Source organism: Phoenix dactylifera, chromosome 3 (assembly GCF_051530095.1).
Source record: "Phoenix dactylifera cultivar Ajwa chromosome 3, Ajwa_hap1_PhDact_Kaust_v1.1, whole genome shotgun sequence".
NCBI lineage: Eukaryota > Viridiplantae > Streptophyta > Magnoliopsida > Arecales > Arecaceae > Phoenix > Phoenix dactylifera.
Window position 1 is genome coordinate 36,672,797 of NC_143192.1, and position 24,891 is coordinate 36,697,687.

General features: G+C 38.9%; 1 protein-coding gene and 1 pseudogene across 10 annotated transcripts; one reads left to right on the forward strand and one right to left on the reverse strand.

Moving 5' to 3' along the window:
* Positions 1–13,463: 13,463 nt before the first annotated feature.
* LOC103715481 (plant UBX domain-containing protein 7 pseudogene) lies at positions 13,464–14,600 on the reverse strand (annotated as a pseudogene).
* Positions 14,601–19,536: 4,936 nt separating this feature from the next.
* LOC103715482 (pentatricopeptide repeat-containing protein At2g46050, mitochondrial) lies at positions 19,537–24,396 on the forward strand. 10 transcript variants are annotated; one of them, XM_088718171.2, is made up of 4 exons: positions 20,419–22,737; positions 23,120–23,264; positions 23,399–23,444; positions 23,803–24,396. In XM_088718171.2, the coding sequence occupies exon 1, from the start codon at positions 20,749–20,751 to the stop codon at positions 22,543–22,545; it is 1,797 nt and encodes a 598-aa protein (XP_088574297.2). In that variant the 5' UTR covers positions 20,419–20,748; the 3' UTR covers positions 22,546–22,737; positions 23,120–23,264; positions 23,399–23,444; positions 23,803–24,396. The 10 variants fall into 10 exon arrangements, with proteins under 10 accessions (XP_088574294.2, XP_088574293.2, XP_089785726.1 ...); XM_026807835.4 differs by having other exon boundaries at positions 24,041–24,396; XM_088718168.2 differs by adding an exon at positions 19,537–20,180 and having other exon boundaries at positions 20,521–22,737; positions 23,120–24,396.
* The last annotated feature ends 495 nt before the right edge of the window (positions 24,397–24,891 follow it).

The following is a 24,891-nucleotide window of genomic DNA, read 5'->3' on the forward strand; positions in this document are numbered from 1 at the left end:
AAAGGAGATCGGTTATTACAAAATTTCTAAGCCAGCATCAAGAAACTTTTTATTTGTATAGAACAAGCACTTAAAACATTCGCTTCAATCACATGCTAAATAGCATATTACTCTAGGGAGCTAGCATATTATTCTATGCGTAAGGGTTTGAACTAAGGCCTTCGCATTGTTTACTGGGTGACCCACGGGTCGGAGAAGGTATGAGCAAATTTCTACCCACATCGAACATTTTCTGGTGGAAAGGGAGCCCCAGTGGAGGCTGCTATGCGGGTGAGGTTTCCTCCCCCTCCTTTTTTTTGACCAAAAAAAAATATATATTTTTATAAAAATATTTTTCAGTAATACTTTTGTGGAATACAAGCAAAGTATATGTGCCCTTATTTTGGAGCTTTCCATTATCATTTGATAAATTGGTTACTTTTGGTGATAAATTATTTAAGAATTAGGACTAAATTGAAATGTCAAAAAGGCAATGTGCGGTCCTTTTATTGGCAAGTGGGAGGATACACCTCAAGACATCAAAACCTTGTAGGCAACGGAACCTCATAAGAGAATAAGTTATAATATTAATATTTAGGATGCAATGTTTTTAAAACTGAATCAGACCGGCTAGTTCGACCGGTTGAACTGAGAACCATTCGCCTACCCAATCTGGTTCAAAGGATATTTTAAATTTGGTCCAAATCTAATCAAACTCAGGAGAACCAGACGAACCGGTCAGTCCAATTTGGTTCTCCATTTCCATGCCTTTTTTTTCTTTTTGGGGGCTGGTGTAATCGATCTATCTTTATACTTTCGTCGGAGGCTTCAACATTCCTGCCCGTCTGCTGAATTCCAGTCCTCTTTCGCCATTCTCTGGCTGACCTCGAAGAGGAGAAGAAGATGTTAGATCAGTGCATGGCAAATGGGATCTAGTTTGTTTTCTTTTTTGAAGTCTTCTTGAAACGATAGAAAAATTAAACTGAAATATGAGAAACAAGTGGAGACGAATATGAGAAGGCTAGTGTTCATTTGAAGCCCTTCCAGCCAACTAGTGTTCATTTGAATTTAATGATTCGCCTCTGTAGGATGAGCTGGCATAAAAGAGCTGGAGGTTCTGCACTAACTGATATTAATGGGGATGGGAATGTTGCTTGCAGAAGAGTCCTGATGGTAGTTGATCTATTGCGTAGCAATTAATGAGTCCTTATCATGAGTAGAGGAATTTCTCTGTCACACACATCAATAGGAGAAAAAGAACAAGTATCTTAAGAATTTAAACAGAAATCTAATCTGTTAGGTAGGTCTAACCACAAAACCATCACCATTATAATAGTAACGATGCGTACCAGAATCGAATTGCATGCCAATTGAAAGGGTTATTTTATTGTGTGAACTTAATCAAACAGCATCGTCCTTTTGTTGCAACAGCTATCATTTTATTTCAAATTTGTTCAGTGGGAAGAGTTATCAATTTTCTTCACGACATGGGTAATTCGATCATATTCTGCACCTTTTTTTTTTTTTATTATTTGATAAGAAGGGAGCCTCCCGGCCTTTAGTAAAAAAAAAAAGTTTACAGAAATTATTTATAAAATATTTACAAGAAAGAAAAATATTAAAAAATAATAAAAAACTTTTACAACATGTAGTGGTATGTAAATGACCTATTAAACTATTTAACAAACTTAACAATCTCATAAATACTTTGAAGGATTTTTATATCTTCAATGTACAGCTATATAAGCTCTGCATCCTGATGTGAGTTAGCTTTTTACTAAAAGATAGATCAATGTCTATTTACGTGCGGCATCAATGCTGCAAGGTTATTCTTAAGTTTGAGATGAGGATCAAGCAGTTTATTTAAACACAAATGCTTTCAACTGAAGTAAATTGATAAGAGTTTCTACAAAACACAATAGATCAATAGAATTTAATTTTTTTAAGAAAATTCAAACATGTCACTCCTTCCATACTCCGAATCTCTCAAATCATCTATATGTACAGGTCTCAGATCATTCTTTTGCACCGCAGATGCAATCTCAAAGCGTGACAGTATCCAGCAATGACGTCCCCTCTAGGAATTTACCTGGCGTTTGTCAGATAACGGGCCGACGCTGACACCTGTTTCCCTCTCTCTCGTAACCACAAGCACGTGATGCAGAAATTTAGAACTCGTTTGAAGTCAGTCGTACTTCGTGAAGTTTCTTGAGGCCGCAAGGTAATGTTTCCAGGGAACGACTTTGATAACAGAAGTTTGAATGGCTTTTACATTTTTCTTCAACAAAAAAATAGAAAAGAAAAAGAAAAGGGAAGACCGTCAAGCAAGGACTTCTGGGACATGGATCTCCGTTGTCTGTTTTCGCTGGAAGTATCTTTGGTTTACGTACCTTGGAGGGAAGCTGGTGTGTACATGGACCTTGGAGGGGAAGCTGGTGTGAACATGGAGAGACCACGAGACTTGACCAATTTTTACGTCAATCATATTCAAGCAGGTGGATGGAGCTGGCCTTTTCACTCATCTCAATGGCTGCAATTGCACGAGCAAAGACATGGCGAGGAAATTTCGATGTGGCATCTGCGCACCCTCACGCAACATTTTCAGACTATGCTCATGTGGATTGGAATTCACGAGTTGTCTGTTTGAACATCCTTTTTTTTTTTCAATAAAAAGAAGGGAATAATTCTCTGAATGCACCGTGGAGTCAAAGAAACACATTATATTTTTAGCATGGCCCTGCGCAAGAACGACATGCATAAATTGAAAAATGATATTAAATCGAACCCAGCCTATAACCTATCTGGACTAAAAGGCACTGCATCACGGATCCATTGGGGCTGACTATAGGCCGATCGTGGTGTTTGTGATTAGATTTGAATGGATTTGAACCTTTAGCCTGATGAGGACGTGAGGGCTTGAACGAGAGGAATATGTGAGGATCCGTGAGGGTATGTGTTTAGTTCCACATCGATTATTCGCTGAGTAGATCTTGGGTACTTATATAGGATCAAGGAACTCAAATAATACCTTCTGGCTAGCCTTTTTGGGTGAGTTCTTGGGATATTACAAATGGTATTAGAGCTAGAGATGGCAATCGGGTCGTGCCGGATCATAAACGGATCGGGTCACATGCAAGTCAGATCATAAAATTATAAATTTGATCTCGACTTGTATATTAAACAGGTCAGAAATTACAATATGAATCTGCCATGTTTAATAAACAGATAACCCGATCCGATCCGTTTAACCTATTTAATAAACAGGTAACCTGTTTGGCCAACCCGATCCGACCTGTTTAACCTGTTTAGCCCTATTTATTCTGACCCAATCTATTTAACTTATTTGCCTAACCCGACCCATTTAATCTGTGTTCAAAACTATTAATATTCAGAATTAATACAAGTTTCAGTGTTCAAAAAAGAAAAAAAAAGGGTACAAATAGAAGAAAAAATGAATCATAGAAAATTTCAAAAAAATAATCGGAAATAGGGCCTCAGAAGAGCAGGCCGCCTAGTGTTCTTCGGCACTGGCTGGCAGCCCTAGCATCGTGGTGCTGGAGAAGGGCCGCCATCCGGTCCGGACGGAGTTAGGCGGCGAGGGAGTGGCTCAGGTGGCGGACCGCGGTGCAGGCATCGGAAATGGCCCGGAGGAAGGTCTTGACCGGGAAAGGGGAGGCGGTCTGGAGTGGGGTTGGCAAGGAGCGGCGGTCGAGGGCGGCCTACAGGTCGTGGCAGTGGGACTCGAGCCGGCCGAGCTTGCGCTCTAGCTCAGGAAGGGAGTGCTTGAGACGAGAGGACCCGAGGAGGGCTTCGTCGCGTTTCTGGGTGGCGTAGACTAGCTTTTGGGATAGCTCCGCCGCGACGAGGCGCCACTCGTCGATGGCGGCAGAGGAGGAGGAGTGGACGGCCGCAGAGGAGGAGGAGTGGGGGCTGCGGCGAGCGAGGGAGGGGAAGAGGAAGCGAAGAAGGCGGGCTGGGGAGGGGCTGAGGGAGGAGACATGTTGCTTGAGACCGTTGATGTCGAGCTGGACGACAAAGATCTTCTCCCAGGTGGAGGGCCGACAGTTGGTGCAGGACACCGAGAGGTCGTCTCCGGCAACCTTGGCGTCGTTGGATCTAGAAGAAGACTTCTTCGGAGCCGTCAATTTGGAGGAGGAGGAGGAGGAAGGGTGGAGGAGGAGGAGGAGGAGGAGGAGAAGGGCGAGAAGAGGAGAAGAGAGTAGCCATGGGGAGGTGGACTTGAGGTCTGGAGGAGAGGAGACTCAGCAGAGGGAGAGGGACACTGAACACTGAGGGAATAGAGGAATAGAGCTTGGTGGCGTCATTTTACAAACTCTAATCCGAAAATCGGGCAGAAATCGGGCTGAGGAGGGGAGTTGGGCCGAGGCGGTGAAATCGGGCCTAGGCGGGGAGTTGGGCCGGCTCTGGGCTTTATCTTGTGGGTTGTGGCCCTTATCTATCAGCCCAACACTTAATCAGGTTATACGGGTTAAACGGGTCAGACATCTAAAATCTGTATCCGACCCAATTAATAAACAGGTTAAACAGGTCAACTTGTTTACGACCCGAACTTGTTTAGGCCAAACTCAAACCTGTTTATGGCAGGTCGAACACGGGTCAAGTTGGTGGATCGAATCATACTTTGCCACCCCTAATCAGAACCAATACCATAACCTGCCAAAAGCTAAAGGCTTTGTTAGAAGCATGCGCTTATGAAGTCCAGTTTATACAACGTAGATTATGTTTAGCTTAATGTAGCTCAGTTTTTTTTTTGGGATCATTTTCCCCACTTGTATCCCAAACAAAAAGAAAACATTCGCCATGTTTGTTATTGGATTTGATGAGATTTACGTTTGCTTGTGTGTGCATACATGTTGTTGCACGTGAGAAACTTATAATGACGGTTTGGTGTAAACATCATGATTATGGGGTATTGTGTATGGAAGCACAAGTTCTTGTAGGAAAGTTTGTGGTTGGTGTGATAAAGGTAATATAAAGTTATAAAAGACAAAACTAACATGTGAGTTGATTGGAGATAACCAACCAAAAAGGTTCTAAGAATATTCATGCAACTTTCAATCAGTTAACAAACTTGCTAGAAAGAGAGATGAAAGAATCTTTTTAAACAAAGCAACTAGAGCATTCTAGGTTCCAACCTTGAACTTTACAAGGACTGGTCTATTTTGTGCAATCAAAAACAACTACTTGATTTCTCTAAGGTTTGATTTTCCTAGAATTATGTGGCTTTATAGATTTTCTTTGTTCCATTATTTTATTGAATTATTGGATTTTAATTAAGATTGTGCAATTCAGATGTCGACTTGTTGTGTTGCTGAGAGTGGCTTGTAGATTTTAATAAGCAGCGTACGGATGTGTGTGTAAGGTAAGTTTAGAATTTTGTTACCTATATTCCTACTTGGATTCTCCTTGAAGCACAAATATTCAGTGAAAATCTAGTGAGATTCAACTATAATTAGTAATATCAGATATGAATTCTTTAAGGATAGTTGAAAGCTCGTTATTTGAGAATAAATTAGCTAAAGATTCAAAAATTTAAAAGAATATATAGAAATACATAGAAAATATAAAGTGTCTCATACTATGCTACAAAGCATAAGTGTATCAAAGCATTGCCTTACACCCTTTAGTCAAAATACAGTGAGCCTAAATATATTGAAGGATTTGAAAATGTAAAAGAACAAATAATAAACAATAAAAATACATATGGAGAAATATGATAAAAGACACACCTATATGTAGGGCTACAAGTGGGTTGGGTTGATCCATGCTCCGATCTATTTAGACCCAATCTGGCCTGTTTTTAAGGACTAATAGGGCCATGTTGGGTCGAAATCTTGGACATGTTCTATATTCTGAATCAGGTATGGGTTTTTTGAATTTGGACCCGACTCGACCCGTTGACCCTATTATACATACAACTTGAGATTTTATTTGGTTTGGTCAATTAACTATAGTATTATACTGTTGACCTCATCTTCATAAACATATCATGGCAGAACATCAAGCTACCAATATTATGATCATCTTTATCTGTGGTGTTCACAAGTACTTAATTTCTATTTCAACTGACTGTGTCTCTGATTATGCTAAAGTATCATGTTTTTGATGATTTTATTTTCATTACTCATACTTGAGTTAGCTGTGCGGAAATTTTTAACTCTTATAGTTATATTGTTGCTTTATTTTATTAGTCAATCCTGCAGAAACTGATCTGGTTACAGTGTGAATTAAAAATAAGAGACTTTATGCATTGGCTAATTTGAATGTTTTGTCATGATGTTGGCTCCATGTAATTTGTATAGGTTTTTTTGTTGCTAGAGAATATCATTAGCTATATTTCAAGTGAGTGGTCAAAGAGCATGAGTGGTCAAAATATTTACTTACATTCTCTAGCTAGATTTTTTTTTTTTTTTAAATGGTTCTTCTCACAATGGTTTTAGTTTAGAACTTTTCTAATGGTTTCTGTGCTCACATTATGAGAAAAGCTTGTAAGAAACGGTACGTTGTTACCCAAATTTCTGTTCATGCAATTTCTGTGCTCACATTATGAAAAGTCTCGATCTAACAAGGCTTGAATTTAATTGATACGCTCAGATGGATATCTTCGCCAACCTCATGACTATTGACTAATTGTAGAAAATGTTGTTCAACTGTAGATATCTTCTGTTCTGCTGGATATGCGGGTGCAAGACCATTGAAATTTTAAACCTTATGCATTTTCTGTTTGAATTTTGCATTTACTTTAAGATGTTTGAGTGAATATATGCTTCCACAATCATTTCCCTTTGGCACAATAGATCAACTATTTTGAAAATCTCTTCGCCCAAACACTTGTGCTAAAAGTTGGTTGAGTTTTTTTTTCTTTTTACCCAGACCAGCCTTGGACCAAAATTTTTCAGGTTGGGGCCAGGTCATGCACGAACTTGACTCGACCCAAACAACCGATTGAGTCTAAAATTTTGGCCATATGGGAACCTGATGGATTAAACGGTGAATCTGAGCCTCTAGTTTGTCCAAGATTTCATAGTTTTAAGCTTTCTTGTATTTCTTTACTATGATTTGGCTCTTCTGGTGTGTTGTTTCTGTGGCTTCTTAAAGAACCGATAGGATTTTGAGATCCCTGCCTCTCAAATTTTTTGTTTTGGCTTTGAAAATTAGGAATTTCTTTTTCTTTTGGATTAGGATTTTGGCCGGAATGAGGGGCTCAGAGCGATCGGAACTGTTCGGTTCTGGACGGTTCCGCCGACTTTACTTTCATCATTATCTGATATAGTTAATATTTGAAGAAAAGGGCCAATGGAATAGTTTTCTAAAGTATTGATGTCTGACAAACTTTCTTTTTCTCAGTATGAGATGTTGGAGTATCATTTTATTGCTTATCGTAATGTACCTATACTGTAACTATATCCATTTTTTTGTTTGATACCTAAAGATTCAAGGGCAAAAAGTTATCGGTTCATCGTGAAGTAGACAAGTTTGGACCTTTGGCAATATGCTCAATTCATTAATTAGCGTATTTGGTGAAAAAGGAAAAATCAAACACTAAATCCTTCTTTTAAAAATTATCAAATTAATTATCTTCTTTCCAAGATCAAGAGCCTGAGCCACTTCTTTGAGGTGGATACATATGGCTTGCGGCAAACAGGAACTTACCTTTACTGTTGCCATCCACGCTTAACCCCCTGATCCACCTTGTCGTCTTTCCCACCTCTTTCTCCCTCATTTTCTTTTGCTTCTGTTTCTCAAGTCTATTCTTATTTTACCTCCCTCTGTGCTTCTTCCATCTCTTCCCATTTGCTCTTCTTTCTCTTGTCTCTCTCATAAGTCCATTATCTTAAAACATGACGATTGATGGCTCTACCTCCCTTACTTTCAAAACAAAAAGAAGGGTCTTTTTTAGTTTGGAATTTAATTAGCAAACTGTATAACTAGCATTATAGCGAATTTTATGTCCAAAGTTAATTTTTTAGGAAGATTATAGGTGCCAGAAGGGCATATATAAGTTCTGATGGGTGCCTATAGATTGAGGCACCTAAAAAAGAGTCAAAAGTATGAAAACTAATGATTTTTTAAGGGTTCCAGAAATAGGAAAAATTGAAAAATTATAATTGTTCTTCATTTTTTGGTGGAGCAATATCATCTGCCATTGCTACTGCCCATCACCACCACCACCACTGTCTACAGCAGCAACTACTTTTACTTGCTAATCTCCATTAGCTTATCATTGCCTGCAGTAGTTGTGGATACTTGCTACAACTGGTATCAGGGGTCACAACTGTTGCTGGCTTTGGGAGGAAAGAAAAGAAACAGGAAGAGGGGGGAACATATGGGAGAAAAGAATGGAATGGAAAGGGGAGAAGACAGGAAAAAAATCTAACATGTTATCTTTCAGTTTTTGCCTTTTTGCTGGATTCCACTAGTAGGTTTCATCTATCGTCTGTGGATTTGCACTCGTCATGGTTCTTCAGCTACTCTGTTTAGCATGCCTTCTTAATGTGCCACTTCAAACACCTGGTTAAAGCAACCAAGATAGTACCACCGAGGTTGTAACACGGTGGGAACGGGGATTTGATTCCACCGGAGTGGCTAGATTCAAAATGCACGGGTGTTGATTAAATGTGGGGACCGGATGCCCTCCGCCTAATTTGTTTGGTGGAATCGCTATCCGGTTTGCCGGTTGCTTAGGTGGTATTGGTGTGACGTACTCACACGTGGGGCTTTCCACGGATGAAGATGATATGAGTAAAACTTGTCTGTCCGTATCAAACATTCTCCAGTCGGGAGGTGGCCCAGTGGAGGTTGCTACGCTGGTGAGGTTCTCCTCACCCCCCCCCCCTCTTCCCTTTTTTTTCCAAAAAAAAAAAAAAACAACCAAGACAGTTGAACCCGAGCCGGGGGAGTTGGTGGCCACTAGGTTGCCCAAGTCCTAAGAAAGGTGTCCACTGAACATTATTAGGATATGTTGGGCAATTAGGTGGTTGCTTGAGCATTTCCAGAACACGGCGATATTAGAATAAAACATCATGGTCTCTCTAGAGACATCTGATAAAATTATAGCTAAGCATGATGATGTGTTAAAAGAACAAAATTTGGATCTCAATTAAATATAGAATTAACCAAATTAGCACAAACCTCATTTATTTTGAATTTTTTATGAAATTTTTACTAATATATGGCATAATTACTGAACTCAAACCTGGACATAACCGTATACCAATGGTAAAAGTTCTATGGCGATGTGTAAATTAAACTAGTTTATTATATAGTGAGCCGCATATGGATTTGAAAGTATGAGAGAACCAACGATCACATAAATGCCTACATAAATCTTTTATTGAACATGGCATGAGATTTTAAAAAACAAACAGTTAAAATTATTAATCTCAGACAGATACAAGGATGGTAGAATAACTTTTCATACAAGGTCCAGATTTCATTCATCAACAACATGAAAATAGCTAACTTATAATGTTGTAAGTCATATGAGCCACATGGAAGAAGAGATAAATGTAAGTCATAATCAAGAACTTCTGCAGGGATCATCTTTCCCTTCACAACTTAGATCATTTGACAAAGAATATCTATTTAGGCGAAGGCCTTCTCCATCTAATTTTGTGGATCCTCATTTCTGATGAAATCCACATCCTTTCAAAGGAGAGCCAACACAAATTTATTAGATCTGGCTGTTTTTTATTCTTTTTTCAACCATTTTTTATACCTGATAGGCCAACAAGAGAAACACAGGAAAATCAAAAGAAAGAAACCTAAGTTCTATTACACATTATTTAAGTAACTTGTGCTATAATTTCATCCCTCTAGATTCCAATCAAAACATGGCAACATTCTCCTTTGTATACATATTTTAAGAAGAAATTATATGTATAACTTTAATTTTTTAAGAACACATACTCCCTTTCAGTGTGTATGTCTGCTGCATCTCTCCAATTTTTTTTTTTTTTGCACCTAGAACCTGGTTCCAGTCCTAAAATGTTTTTCCAAGCATTTAAATATGCTACGCTGCAATTGTGTATAATTTGATATACATGTTTCTCTAAAGTGTTGATAACTCTATTAGACCTTCCTTTCAACAGCTACTCTATTAACTATTTTTACAATAATATCAAATTTATACGTGTTGATGTTCTTAATTTATTCCCATGTTGATCCCCACTTTTTCAAACTAATCATAGTTTATCAGATGGTTATGTCAACCTTATAATATTATTATTCTAGATAGGTCCCAATAGTTTCAGCTTTCAGCCTTGGCAAACAGGACGATGTGACAGATAATAAAATAGGGAGCTTCTTTAGGACTATTTTGGTTAAGTCTAGTCTACCGTAGAATGAAAAAACTCTTCGTTCTTAATAACTTTTCAGCTTGTCTTGCTGCACCTCCACATCCGTGGTCTTCATTTTTTGACATCTTTTTAAGTAAGAGTGAGGCATGGATAAGTGAAAAAGAGATCTATTGAAAATCTATGATCTCATTCATTTCTCAATTATCCTTCATTAAGCTCCATCAAATATCACACATTTTGAATTTCTCAAAATATAACACTTGGCTTATCTGTTGAATTTTCTTTTTTTAAGAAATTTAGAGTTAAAGTTTAATCTTTTGTCAATACCTAATTACATTTCTCTGTATTTGACCCTTCAGCTTCTAGTTTATATGTGTGTGGGCGCGCGCGCACAGATGCATGTTCTTTCCTGCATGTCCATGTACGCATGTGATGCATGCATGTTTCATCTTACAAAAAAGTTGCACTACTTTCATCTTGATTTGTGAGTTCATTTTAGCACATGATCAGCTTGGTACATTAATGTGATTATGATGAACATGCAGAAGACTCAGTATGATAATCCTTTCTCTCTTTTTTCATACAAGGTGAACCTTTGCCTGTTTGTATGAGCATCATATTATGATTCCTTGTGAGAGTAGCTTTCTTCAAAAAAAAAAAAAAAAAACTGAGATCCATTGGTATATTTAGAAGAGTTTATGAACAGCAGGTGCCTCCAGTTTTTGTTTCAGTATGATAGCGTGTCTTTCAAAAAGAAGTGATCTCGTTGTTCATTATATAGCAAATTATGAAGGCAATTACCCATTATATCCAGGAAGAGAAAGAGATGGCTCATCTGTATGAGCGTAGGAGGTTTCCCTACCCAGGTAACAAGGAGGCGATTGAGGAATTCATTAAAAGTGCAGGCACTATTGGCACCACCATTGGACCCAAAGGATTTATAGATTCTAACAAGGATTCTGTTAACATGCAGAAACAATTGCAGTCAAATTTATTTGAACAGGAAGCTCAGAAGCTATGGTTCCACTTATGGAATGAGGTCATATCAGAGCTCCAAGAGAAGGGTTTTGATGTTGAGTAAAGATGCTTAACCGAACAAAAAAGATTGAAGAGGCCTAACAAATGCAAGCAGAAGACCAAGTATTCACCAAACTATTTGAAGGAGATATTACTAATATTTTGGTTTTGCATGTGCCTGTTCAGTTTCTTTTTCTTTGCTTCATTAGTGTTTTAGCTTGGTGGGTCAAATTTGGTATGGCATGAAATGAAACTTATTGTATTTAAGTTATTTACCATATTGCTCTCCTGCAAGAACAAAAGCAGAACTTATAATGTTGCTCGTTCGCCATTATCAGAGCCTAAAATTGACAGTGGATGTATATTGGTAAAATGTGGATTCTTTTGCCTATGGGGTGGAAGAGCAGTAGGCTACATAAGCAGATGGGCTAGCTCTGTTCTATAACTCCCCATATTCTAGTGAAGGTGAGATTAGTTCAAAGTCTCTTAGTACAACTACCAGAGACTACTTCCTTGATTGGGTACACCTTTATGCATTCAATATTTGTCAACTGCTCTTGTCTATCTGTGATTTCAACTTTGAACAGCTTTCATGCACTATGAAGCACAATGAATTTGATAAAACTAGAATGTCACACTTGCAATGAATGCATTTTCCTTTTTTTTAAGAATGATGAGTTTTATCAGAATAAATTGTCAATGCTAGAGAAAAGCCTCAGACCTTTGACATTATAGTTAACAATGCTTGGGCTTTAGAATAGGGCAAAGAAAGGAGATGAGACACCGATAGTAAGTTTAGCAGCTTGGTAATGGTATATCATGGGTGGATTGCAGGTTGAACACCAATTTCTGAAAGCATTAAACTGAGCAGACCTCCGAATATTTATATGCTCTTTTTTTGCATGATTTCAAGAACTTAACTCTAATTTTGGGCTAAGGAGCAAGCTAGTAAGGAAGTCAATTTTTTTAATTTTTAGTTTTTGTGTTTGGAAAAAAGTGTCAAAAACGACCACCATGCATGGCATAAGGTATAGGCCCTGATGAACCAAATCTAAACTGGTATACAACTCGGCCGAATTTTATACACCCGGCTAGCCCTGCCATGTGTAATTTGCTGCAAGACAGTCCGGTCAGCTTGCATGGTGATCGAGTAGAGGAAGGAGTTTAAGAAACGATATGAGAAAAAAGAACGAAAAAAATGATTAATAAAAATTTATACAATTCAGAAAATAGGAAACATTATATACAATATTCCAAATTTAATATATATCTACTATCCAAATTATTCATTATTTAAATTTTAGACTTCGTTAATTAATTAATTAATCCGCTGCTTGATTTATAATATGATGATGATTTACATGTTTGGGAAGAGAGTTTTTTAGAAATATGGGATAGTTGTTGCGACCTCAGCTCACGATTTTAGGTCGGGGACGTGATGTTAATTGTTTGGAAAAGTTCTTCGAGCTTCATTGTATTAAGTAAATGCTAACCACAGCTTGATGGCTTCATTAATAAAGGGTTTAGTTCTCTAGTGAACTAATAACAGATCAATAACTAGATGAAGATCAAAAGGCTAAGCTAATAGAAAGATGAATACCGGGGCAAATATCGAACACTGCGTACTCACTCCAGGATTCCCATGTTCCTGTAATGTTGACAATGCGGCCTCCTAACCTCTTCAAGGAATTGTTGCTCTTTTAATAAAAACAAAAGATAATTATTACCTTTTGATCAACCAAAAGTCTTTCCTTTTCAGAAAAAAGAAAGAAATTAAAAAAATCAACAAGTCCTCCGAAAAGAATCATAACCTCCGAATAACTTCATATCGAAAGATGGGAATTCCAGCTTTTTTTTTAAATTAAAAGCTTATAATAGTAATCTTTACAATAGGATCCTTTTTTCACACACCTTTTTCTTCCACTAATAACTAGAACTAGCAGTACTTAGGTAGCAGTAGCGTCCTAAGACCACAACTACTGAACAAACAAACAAAAGAAAACATGAACTTTTTACTACATTACCAGCTCAAAAAACACTTTGTACCACGTAGTATATAACTCTAACTAAGACCACACCTACAAAACTAACAATAACAAGACACCGTGAACTTTGCACTCCTAAAAACCGAAACCAAGTAATCTCTTTTCATTTCCAAACCATTGAAATCATGGAATTTGAGAAGCCTGCTTCTTCAAAGGTGAGGTTACTTTCATATTCCAGGCTATTCGATCCACCAGAAGTAGTTTGCACGAACCGAAACCGACGCATGTTGCCTTCCTCCAACCCAGAGGAGCAGAATGACCAAAGCAACTTTATCGGATCGCTACGTAGAAAATTTCTCTGCAATCTCCGTCCATCAGGGAGACGAATGGCCACTCTACAAGTAACCCCCTTCTCACCTTTGGGTTCTTCGGGAAGATGGAGATACTCCAACTTTGCATTCATGCTAGCCTCCATAATATCTTTATCAGCACCGATTCTATCACCTGCGGATGTACCTTCCGTGGAAGCTGCCTCTCTTAGACCAAGCTCAGTAGCGTGAACTGATTGCTTACGAGAGAGAACATCATGATGCTCCTTTGGACCGCCATCCACAAACGGGAGCAGATCCTCTAACAATGCATCCGCTGTTCTCATGCCGCTCCATGACCTCATCTTCTGTCCGGTGATGGGATCGATGACGAGAATTGCAGGTGACGAGATCAACTTGTAGTAGGTGCAGACCTTCTTCCCCCCATCAGTGTCGTGGTTCGCTTGCCAGAAGACAAAATTCGCCTGAATCATGTGCACCATCGTTTCGTTCGACCATGTATCCCGGTTGAGCATGTGGGAACTGAATTCCTCCATGTTTTGCAGGTTTACAAGCAGCCACCTATTTTCACTACTGGCCGCCACCTTGGCGTCGTGGAAGGAACCATGATATATGAGACAAGATGGTGGACGGAACAATGAAGCGAGAATACTGCAGTTTGATTCGCCACCCTCCGATTTCCAGACACTCGATTCCGCATCAAAACATTGAGAGAGGAGAGAAGGGGCAGGACCATACAAAACCTCTCTCTTCAATGGTATTGGAGGCCGAACTCCGTCATCTCTTGCTCTATCGTCGGAGAAGGCAGTACCAGGCTCGCCGCCGGCGAAAAATAGCTCGAAAGCATCCTCCAGCCTCCAGTTGGTCGCCTGCAGATAGTTGATGGCGGCGTCAGAGGAGAAGCCCGTGGCGATCTCCAGGAAAGAAGAAATTAAAACTTCCTTCTCGCTGGAACTCGGAAAGTCTTCCATGGGATGATCAAGTTTCGTTTTTCTGATTCTAACTCCACAGGATGCTGGGTACGGGTACATATATATAACTATTTTAGAAACAGCTATTCCTTATTCGATTCAACTTTTATATGTTATAGGAGACGAACTTCCCCAGTGTTCCTACTTTAAGTCAATTCCTAATTCTAAGGGGATTCGAAATTGGACCTGCAGCGAGTAGGGTTGGATCGGGATTGGCTACCCCACTTCAAATTAATAGGTATCTGCATTGGGTCAAAAGGAAGAAGTCTAATTGATTCCTCTTTAGATTGGACAGAATCGGGCTTAATCCGTGTTTGAATTGGATCGATATTCCTACTTCGATTCAGCTTTTATATTTAGTTTGTATATGGGAGGTGACCTTTCTGATATCCTAATATAACTCGACTTCTAGTAATAGCAATTCCTATCTTCATTTGGCAAGTCCTTTCAACCGTGGTTTTTTCTGTGTTTTGGGTTAACAAATAACCCAGATTTTGCACAAGATACGTCTTCATTGATGTACCGTATATTTAGAAAAAAAATCTGTTATTCTTGAAGTCCTCCTAAGATTCAGGACGATCTCTGGCACTTAGGAGCGTCTCGGTTGTCTCAGTCTCACGCGAGAGGAACCACACGACACGAGGACGACACACGACGAGCGGGAGGAAGCGCGTTCCGAGTTCCATGCGAGGAGAACCATACCCGACATGAAGATGATGGCGAGTCCCATGCATTCGCCAAGCAGGAGGAAGCTCGTTTCATGCATGACGAGCCTTTTTCGAGCCATCCTGCATCACGCATGGGAATCGTTGCACGGACGTGGGACGTGAGGAGCGTGGGACGCGTTTGCCAAGCCTACTCCGAGCCATCACGCGTCCGCGCCTGGGTCCCACCTCAAGAACTATGCACAACGTACCGGAGAAGTTTTCCGAACCATCCCGCGTCAGGCACGAGTTTTGTTGCATGGCGTGGGTCTCATGCAATGTGGGACACAGGAGACTTTGAAGTGTTTCCAAGCCATGCATAGTCTCATGCAACGTGGGACCCGGGAGACTTTGAAGTACCTCTAAGTCATGCATGGCTCATAGGGAGAACGTGGGATGTGGGGGGTAGTATGGGGAGCCCGTCTCTTCGTCCCATGCGGTTGCACCGCATAACCCCTCCACATCTTGCCCACTCCGGAAGAAGTTGTCCCTATCGGGTTCGTGGGATTGTGGGAAAGTTTCGTTAAGCCCCAGCCTTTAAGTAGTCTGAGCCTCTGAGGAGACTAGTGAGGAGGGGAGCGGTGGAAAAAGTGATGTAAAGAGTGTTAGCCTGAGCTTCAGAGAGAGAGAGAGAAAGCTTGGGAGAAGAGTTTGGGAGTTCAAGGAAAGAGATAGCCTTTGTAGCAAGGAGTAGACCTTATAATAGAGACAGTCACATAGATGTACGATTCCCAATAAAACCCCTTGGTTCCAAAATTTTTCTCTCTCCTATTTTAATGATCAGAACGAAGACTTTACGATCCTACCTTCCTCGATCGTTCGGATCATCCTAATTCAATACTTGTTGTAATATATTAAAAAAATAATAACAAAAAAAATGGTTGATGGGAAAGACGGATTGAGGGCTCAGGCTGCTTTTTCACATCATTGCAAAGTGCACGTGGTTTTACCTTGATTTTTGCTTGCAATTATTTCACAGTTTAGGAAGAAAGAATATGTGATTTTTTTTTATTTTTCTTAAATTTGTTATAAGATCTTATGTCGATCTATCATTAAGAATAATTCTGGTTCTCTTAATGCGGTCAGACAGATATTAACAATAGCAGTTATAAGTATTGGGATATGGATAAGAACCCAACATGATGCATGCTGAAGGTTCTTAACGCTCTCTGTCATGGGTATTGGTGCTTTAGTCCTAGTGTAAGCATTTTAAGCCTGTGCTATAGAGGCCTGTCTTGATAATTCAGACTAGCAGCCGACCACCGAACTCTTTAGCATCGTCGCGCTTCTCGCCGTGGTGCCTAGGGCCTGTCTGCGGCAACACACACTATAAGTTGCAAGAACTATGATGCACAATGAGAACGACATGTTGAAAAAGTAGGCCCATACAATCTGATCTATGGTGAGATGTACAAGATTTATAGAAACCGTGCGGTATGATGAACAAGCTTATCAGGAAGAAGAGCCCCAAGGATTCTGTGAACCTTCCTCATCTCCATGTAATTCTTTTTAGAATTATCCTCTATATTCTTTTTGCAGTCTCTCCCCTCTACATCATTGTTCTTGAAGCCATGCGCTCCCTCTCTTTATGTGAGTTGTGACATGTTTTGTAGCGTAAGCCCATTGCTCCACCTGGCCTCTAAGGTAGCATTTCCATTATCCCATATCAGACTCCTCTTCAGGTGGGTTATGCTCGAATGTATTAGAAATAAAGATATTGGGGAAGAAGAAAGGGAGAGTAGGAAATGTCCACTGTCAGAGTTAAGAGTCGATGTGAGACTATGACAATGTTGTCCACCCAACCTCATGAAAGGGGCCACCCATGAGCCCGTTGTCCGATGTTTGGGTCCTACATGACCCGACAAGCTTAAGCTTTTAGGTTAAAAACTGGTCTAGGCTAATAAACCCATGTGACACTTTTTTTATTAGTTGATATAGGACTACAACAAAGGAGGCTTTGAGACCAGAGATTGGGAGTAGATTGGAGGAGGTAAAGCATGCTTGGGGGTTTTAGAAAAAAAAGGCATTAACAAAGAATAGAAATGGTGGGTGCAATGGTGCTCCATGATATTTTTCTGTAATATGGATTTTACCTTAGAGTGATGATAAATCAGTGACACTAATCTGATGCTCGGTTTACCTTGCTTGTGTTAATCTTGTAACCGGCTGAATAGGTGATACATTCACCTTCTTTGAAACCAATGGCTATAATTCAATAGTCATAATAACTACCACAAACAAAAAAGGTTCAGAAGCAAATTCCGAAACTAATTATATTCCATATAATCTGTAGCGGCTAATCTACAGATTGCGAATTAGTAGCTTCAGCGACTGTGAGTGCATTATATAAATAATGATAGGATTCGTAGACAACATTTTTCTATGGAATACTAGTGTTTTCTTTAGTTCCACTACTCCAACTCGCCACTTGGTTCCAACTAGTTGAAAATTTACAAAGACTCTGCCTCTAAGGTGTGGCATAGAGCAAGCATGATCCATGTTCCATTGGGACTCTCCAATGATATATTACAACACCAACAGCAAAGAAACTTAGACATAGTTCTACCACATTATGAATAGAATTTTGTAATGAAACCTTGTAAAAGGCAAAAAAAAGAGAAAAAATCATAAGTGCCAATAAAATTGCATAATGCTACCAGATAGTAACTATAGTTTTGGCAGCTCAAGAAACACTTCCCCAGTGTAAATTATGTAGCAAATAGTGGTCTTAAAGAAATAATTATGTGCAACCATTGAGACTATGTCAAAAAAGAAAACGTTAATGAAGAAAAAAGCAGGCTAATATATGACTTCAGCAGTGAGTGTATAAGGAACAGACTTCAAGAAATTAATAACAAAGCTATATCTTAGCAATATGAGTTTTCCCCCAAGAAGAGAAGAAAATCAATTAAAATCAAGATAGATGTACAAGAAAACTGAATAAAAATTGTTCAAATAACAAATTATCCTCTGTTTCACATGTAAAAGATTAAGAGATTCAAGTTAAACAAAGAAAAAACAGTGCTTCCAGATAAAAAAAAAAGTTTGTACTACTCATGATACACTTCCTATTCAAACAAGAATGATAAGTAAATCAAAAACTGATTATATGAATTTATCAACAAAATAACCAAGCATGGAAGGAGTGATGCTAAAATAACCAGTATATAAACAATTGAGATGCTTTTTACCTGTTGTACAACTTGAAATTTTTGTTGTACATCTTCTTACCAATCTCCTAATCTTTACTTCCTATCCATTGACCCTTTCCCACCACCACCTCCAAGATCTACTGATAAGATTTTCTGATAATCACTGCTGTCAAAGTCACACATCCAAGCCACCATCAGAACAAGGTCCATACAGCCTTCAACCTATGCCTACTAGTTGGTTAGAAACCTCCCTCCATTCATGGTTAAAGTTACCGACATTGCGCCATACTCCCACAAGCAGGATAGAAGTTATGCTGGAAAATTTGCCTTCCTTTTTCTTGACTAGTTCTCACCTAACTAAGCAAGCAGATGACATGAAAAAAGAATGAAAAAGAAAAAGAAAAAAAAAAATATTGGTTCAAGCCTTGGGGCTACCGTCACATTAACCAGCAATGCACAAGATCCCTTCTTCACCATCAACCAGGTTAAAGGTACCAACCATACATCACTTCCATTTCTTTCAGTTTTCTTCAATGAAAACCCATCAGAAAAAGAATATGATCAAGACATAAAAAAAGAATTCAAGACCTAAAAGCTCAAAGCATCCAAGAATCGATGAAACCGCAGAGGGAATTATAAACACTAGAAGTTAGGCAAAGGATGACAGAAAGTGTAAGATCAAGTTATAATTGCACAAGGAACAATGCTTTCGAACTTCTGCCAAATATCTGAAAAGTCAAATAAAATCCTCCAAATTATGATTGATAGAGCCTAAATCCAAATAAGTTTCTCTTTTTGTTCCCAGGATGTGAACTTCATCAAATATGAGTACAGCATTGCTCCACTGGAAACCTGAAAGAGGAGCACTTTTTACAATCAATACAGATAGTTGTAAGGAACAAGGAGAACATCAACTGCCTTGCGAAGCCCTTACAATAAGGGCATCTGCACAGTTAATTACAAGCTTGTATATGCATGCAAGACCCATATAAACTACAGAAATGAAAGTGTAGTCTTACAGGAAATGCACGGCAAGCTTTGTAAAACATGATTAATAAATTTAAACCTACAGCCCCACAATTCTTCCAATATTAACCAAATCTTTAATGTTAAAAAGGCCCATCTCCAAGTTTTTGATGACTCTTCAGGTAATCTGATAAAAGAGGACATAATATGATTAGAAAGTAACATTTTTCAAAGATTGAGTAAGTATAATAAGAGGAAATATCAGTTTCTTACTCAGTAATGGCAAGCACAGCCTTCTGCTCTGCCCTGAAAAATCTGCAGTTTATCATGGATATATACATGTGCTCCCAAAAACCTACCGACGCTCTCGACCTGAAAGTTTCTTGCAGTGGCCGGGCACAAGTTAGACACCAATATTAAACAACATTAATTTATGACCAACAGTAATACAAATCAAATTACAACATTTGAAAATATAGTGCCAGTAGAAAGGGGCAAATAAATAAATTATTGATTAAATAAATTTTTAGAATTTATTTTAGCTTTGATATGATCAGTAGACTTGCATACTTGTGTGGTCCGCCATACAAGTGTGCGACGTCTATTACGCTCTAGGTTTGGGGCATGATATTCTTTAAGCTCTTTTTCTTGTTTCGAGGATTCAATGGTGGACGATGGATTATCTTTGCTGCCACGAAAGTAAACATTCGAGCTCATCTTACTTTTAACTTCATGTCTTTAGAGCTACAGAAATGCAGGTATGTTTTTTTCTTCGCTTAGAATCCACCTCATAACTAACAGTGTACTTAGGTGACATATTCTCTATGCAAAAATTTAAAAATTTGTTCATGATAGTCTTAGCCAAATTGCTTGGGGTGCAAATCATAGTGCTGCATATAGTACTCAAATGAGGTGCCCTTAATGGCTGGGGGGTTTATGGATGGAAATTGGAATTCATCATCCAATGGAAAAGCAGGTCAAAGGTGATCTTGGACTATGGTTTTAATCCTCAGAACCCACTCAGGCATAATAAAATGACATTAACCCCCTTTTTCGCTCAGACATTGTCTAATTTTTTCTTTTCTTTTCCCTTTGTAGTTCTTCTTTTTGTGTGGGGAGGCGAATGAGAGGCAAGTTTCAAATATTATTAATGCCTAAAGAGAGTACATCGGAGAGTATAAGCAATTACGAGGAAAGGAAGATGCACCGGAAGTTATCGGACAGCGGTTGTACCTTTGGCGCGAAGGAAGGAACTGGCGCGAACGCTTTCGCTTTGACTGGGCCAGACAGGTCTGGCTTTGGAAATTGGACCTGAACAGGAACCATATGTCCTTGCGCACTCTCATGCTGAAACTAAAACTAGCCAACCGTCCTCGCCTAACCCTATGGGGCCAACTCCGTGCCGCTCGTTCTCTCAGCTCTTCAGCCGTGCTGTTCGATGAAATGCCCCAGAGACATATAAATTCTTCCAAAAGATCGGTACCAAGATTCGCGGGCTACCGTTCCGCGCCCCCACCTGTCGATACCAGTCCTGGAAGTCATAGTGCAGTTTTCCGGGACCAGCTGATGAAAAAGATAGATATATCATTCTTCTCTGGCTGCAAGCTCTTAGAAACGACAGAGCCTAATAGTAGAACTTTCGTACATCTTCTTAGCACTTGCATCGGATTAAACGATGTCCTGATTGGAAGACGATGGCATTGTCTGATTACAAAGTTTGGATTCTGTTCAGATGCTTTCGTTGGTAGCGCTCTCATTGATATGTACTCAAAATGTGGATTTGTTACGGAAGCTCGTTTGGTGTTTGACGATATTCGTATAAGAGATTTGGTGCTGTGGAATGTCATGGTGTCTTGCTATGTTTTGAATGGTCTTGGTGAAGAAGCTTTCGAAATCTGGGATTTGATGCGGTCTGAAGGGTCTGCTGGTGATGAATTTACTTTCAGTAGTTTGCTTAGTTCTTGTAGATCTTTGAATAGTGTTGACTTAGGAAGACAAGTTCATGGTCTTGTTATAAGGTTAGCTCTTGATGTTGATATAGTTGTCGGTAGTGGACTTGTTGATATGTATGCGAAATGTGGTGACATTGAGGATGCTCGATGGGCTTTTAATGTCATGGAGAATCGGAATATTGTCTCCTGGAATACCATGATTGTGGGTTATGGGCAATGTGGTGAGGGAAAAGAAGCTGTGAAGCTTCTTGTCCAAATGCTTCAAGGAGGCTTGAAACCTGACGAGCTAACACTTGCCAGTGTTCTTAGCTCTTGCGCTGACATGTCAGCAATCAATGAGGCTATCCAGATACATGATTACGTGGTGAAAGATGGGTTTGAAGATTTTCTGTCAATCGGAAATGCTCTTATAATGGCATATGCAAAGAGTGGCTGCATCCATAATGCATTTCAATCTTTTTGTTCGATCTCTAAGCCTGATTTGGTTACATGGTCTTCAATAATATATTCGTATGCCTTTCATGGCCTTGCTAGGGAGTCTATAGATATGTTTGGAAAGATGTTGCATGAAGGCATAAGACCAGATGGGATTGCCTTTCTAGGGGTTCTTTCTGCTTGTAGTCATGCTGGACTTGTGGAAGAAGGGCTACACTATTTTGATTCCATGAGAAAGGACTATCAAATTCAGCCAAGCTCAGAGCATTATACTTGTTTGGTGGATCTACTTGGGAGAGCTGGTCATATAAACGAGGCTTATGATGTTTTGCTTAATATCCCCTTTGAACCTGATGCAGATATTCTTGGAGCTTTCATTGGTGCATGCAAGGTCCATGGAAACATTGCATTGGCAAAATGGGCTGCGGAGATGCTCTTTGACATTGAGCCAGAGGAATCTGTTCATTATATGCTTATGTCTAACGTCTATGCTGCTGTAGGATGTTGGGAGGAGGTAGCAAGGATGAGAAAGATGATGAGGAATTGGTGTGGTAACAAGGTGCCAGGATGCAGTTGGACTGAGTTTGGTGGTAGAGTCCATAGATTTGTCTCTAATGATAAGTCACATCCGCAAGCTCGAGAGATTTATATCATGTTGGAAGGACTCATTAAGTTCATTAAGGAGGAAGGAAATATGCCATATGATATAAATATGGATGATTGGTTAAGAGATTAAGTATTGCTTCATTTTCATAAAAATTATCTTGGTTGGTATTGTTATAATGAGCACAACGTTTGATGCCTTTGTGGATATTTCTGGTTGCATCGCTTGTTGCTCCTGAATTTTCAAGGAGTGTCTTTAAGCCTTATCCATTGAGACTTTCAGTATTGCCGTCTATTGGAGACTGGTTCGGTGCTCCTCTCTGAGGTAAGAAATAGGTGGTGGCTGGGGTTCTATGTGTTGATAAAATTTGACTGTTTTTTGATATGTTATATTTTTGAGAATATTGGTGAGAGTGCCACCAATCGTGAAATGGTGCAAGAATTACTCATGTCAAGTACTTGGGAAAAGACCTTCAAGGATTTGAGGGCAAAACCTCCTCCACCTGGAGGACAGCTGCAATGGCTGGGCTACAGCACCATTTGCTGGCTTTTTCATATCAGGATATTAAGTCTTTCTCTGTAACTTTGTAGACCCAAAGTTCAAAAAAAAATAGCTGGCATGAGATTTTTGTCATCTTCTTTAAAAGTACATGGCTTCTAATAAAAGGCCCTACTAAGAATTTATCATATTTTAATTTTGATTTCAGGTTATGTTTCACAAGTTTTCCATCCATAAGCACACCAAGTTGGCCAAAGAATGTTATACTCCATGGCTTCTGCACAGATTTTCTTGCAATTGTTCAAAGCCTTGAACATAAAAGCTCTTGGTCTGGATATATCTCCAGAAATCAGGTGAATCATTTGAAACTTGTATAATTAAATTTTCTAGTCTTTTTTGAATCAAATAAGAATTATTGCAAGATCTCTTTTCTTTTCCTGTTTTAAAAAGACATGAAGTTTTGAGGTCTCTTCAATGACTAGTACAGGTCTTAGGCGCTTTCTTTATCCATTGGAGCCTATCATAGGGTTCAGGTTAGTTTGAACATCAAAACTGTGGTGAATCCATATTAAAATTTCATTTGAAATTCAAGAGGCTTTTGCAGTCAGGTCCATATTTTTTCTTTTTCATTTTAAATACTGTTTTATACTTTTAATTGTCATAAGCCCCAGAATGTTTTAGTTCTTTTGAAATAATGTAATTAACCCAAACATTTTTCATTTAAAGTATTTCTTATACATCTAACCAACAGTCTTCGAAAATTTTTGGTTTATTTGGATAATGCATTCAAATGAATCTTCTCAGGTTCTATTTTATATACCAACATATTTTGTTGTAAAGACTTTAGTTTCTTTGAGATCTGTTTGAATTATTGGTGTTATGCATCTGCAGAATTCACCGCGTAAGGTCTAGTTTCAGTTGGAATAAATGCTGATTATTATCTTAATTCTAGATGGGAAGTATTTCTTTACGAAGCTTTAGATTATATGTTTTTATATGATTTCTACCTGATTTATCAACATTTTATCATCATGATCCCCACTTGGCTTTTGAAGACTATCAAGATTTTTGGTTTTGACTTTAATAACCCTATTTGCCTCACAAATTTTTTGTCTCTCTCTTTGCTCAGAACACCATTTGTTAGCTCCTCCTACCAGAAGCACGTGAGCAATATGGTGTTCCCTAGAAGAAGCATCAACCTGTTCTTTTGATTGCTAAATGCTAATTCATTCTCTTTTTAATCTATGCCCTAAGTGAATTGTAGGTCTACACTGTTCTCGCATCCATGTACCTCATTAGCTGTCTTGATATGATGATTGTTCTTCCAGACTATCAATCTATTTTTGTATGTAGTTGTTTTGTTCTTGTTCCATTCCATGAGCAGCTAAAGCTTTCTGCATGACCAGAAAGGAAATGATGGTATCAGACTACCATGTCACACTTGTTCATGGCGCTTGATTGCATTTTAATCGAACATTTTCCATATTACACCTCTCCTAATATGCAAGCTTCCCATCTAGCCAAACTCGTTGATAGTTTTCTATTTCTAAATCTATTCCGCCTCTTGTTGAGGGTATTTCTAGATGTTTTTGCTTTTAATCCTCCTAGTCCTCTGCCCGAGAGTAGACTAGTGTTATCACTTTATTATTTTTTTGCCCTTCATTATTTATGTTTAGCAGGGGGAAGATTATGCATATATCTCTGTACCAATTAGTTGTCGAAATGTGCTACTTTTTTTCGTTCCTCCTCGAGGATTCAAGTCCTAATATCGGTGCCATTCCAGTCTAGTCTCAGGTCAGTATAGGAATGGGATGCGCTCACCATCGATGCAAGCCGGCATCAGGACACCACTTTTCCCCATTTTTTTATTTTTTTCTTTTGTTCATTTTTAACTTTTATCATTGTTAATGAAATTTTGATGAATTTTTCCATGTTTTAAGGTCCTTAGTAGGATCTTTGAGTCAATGATGTTTTATAAAG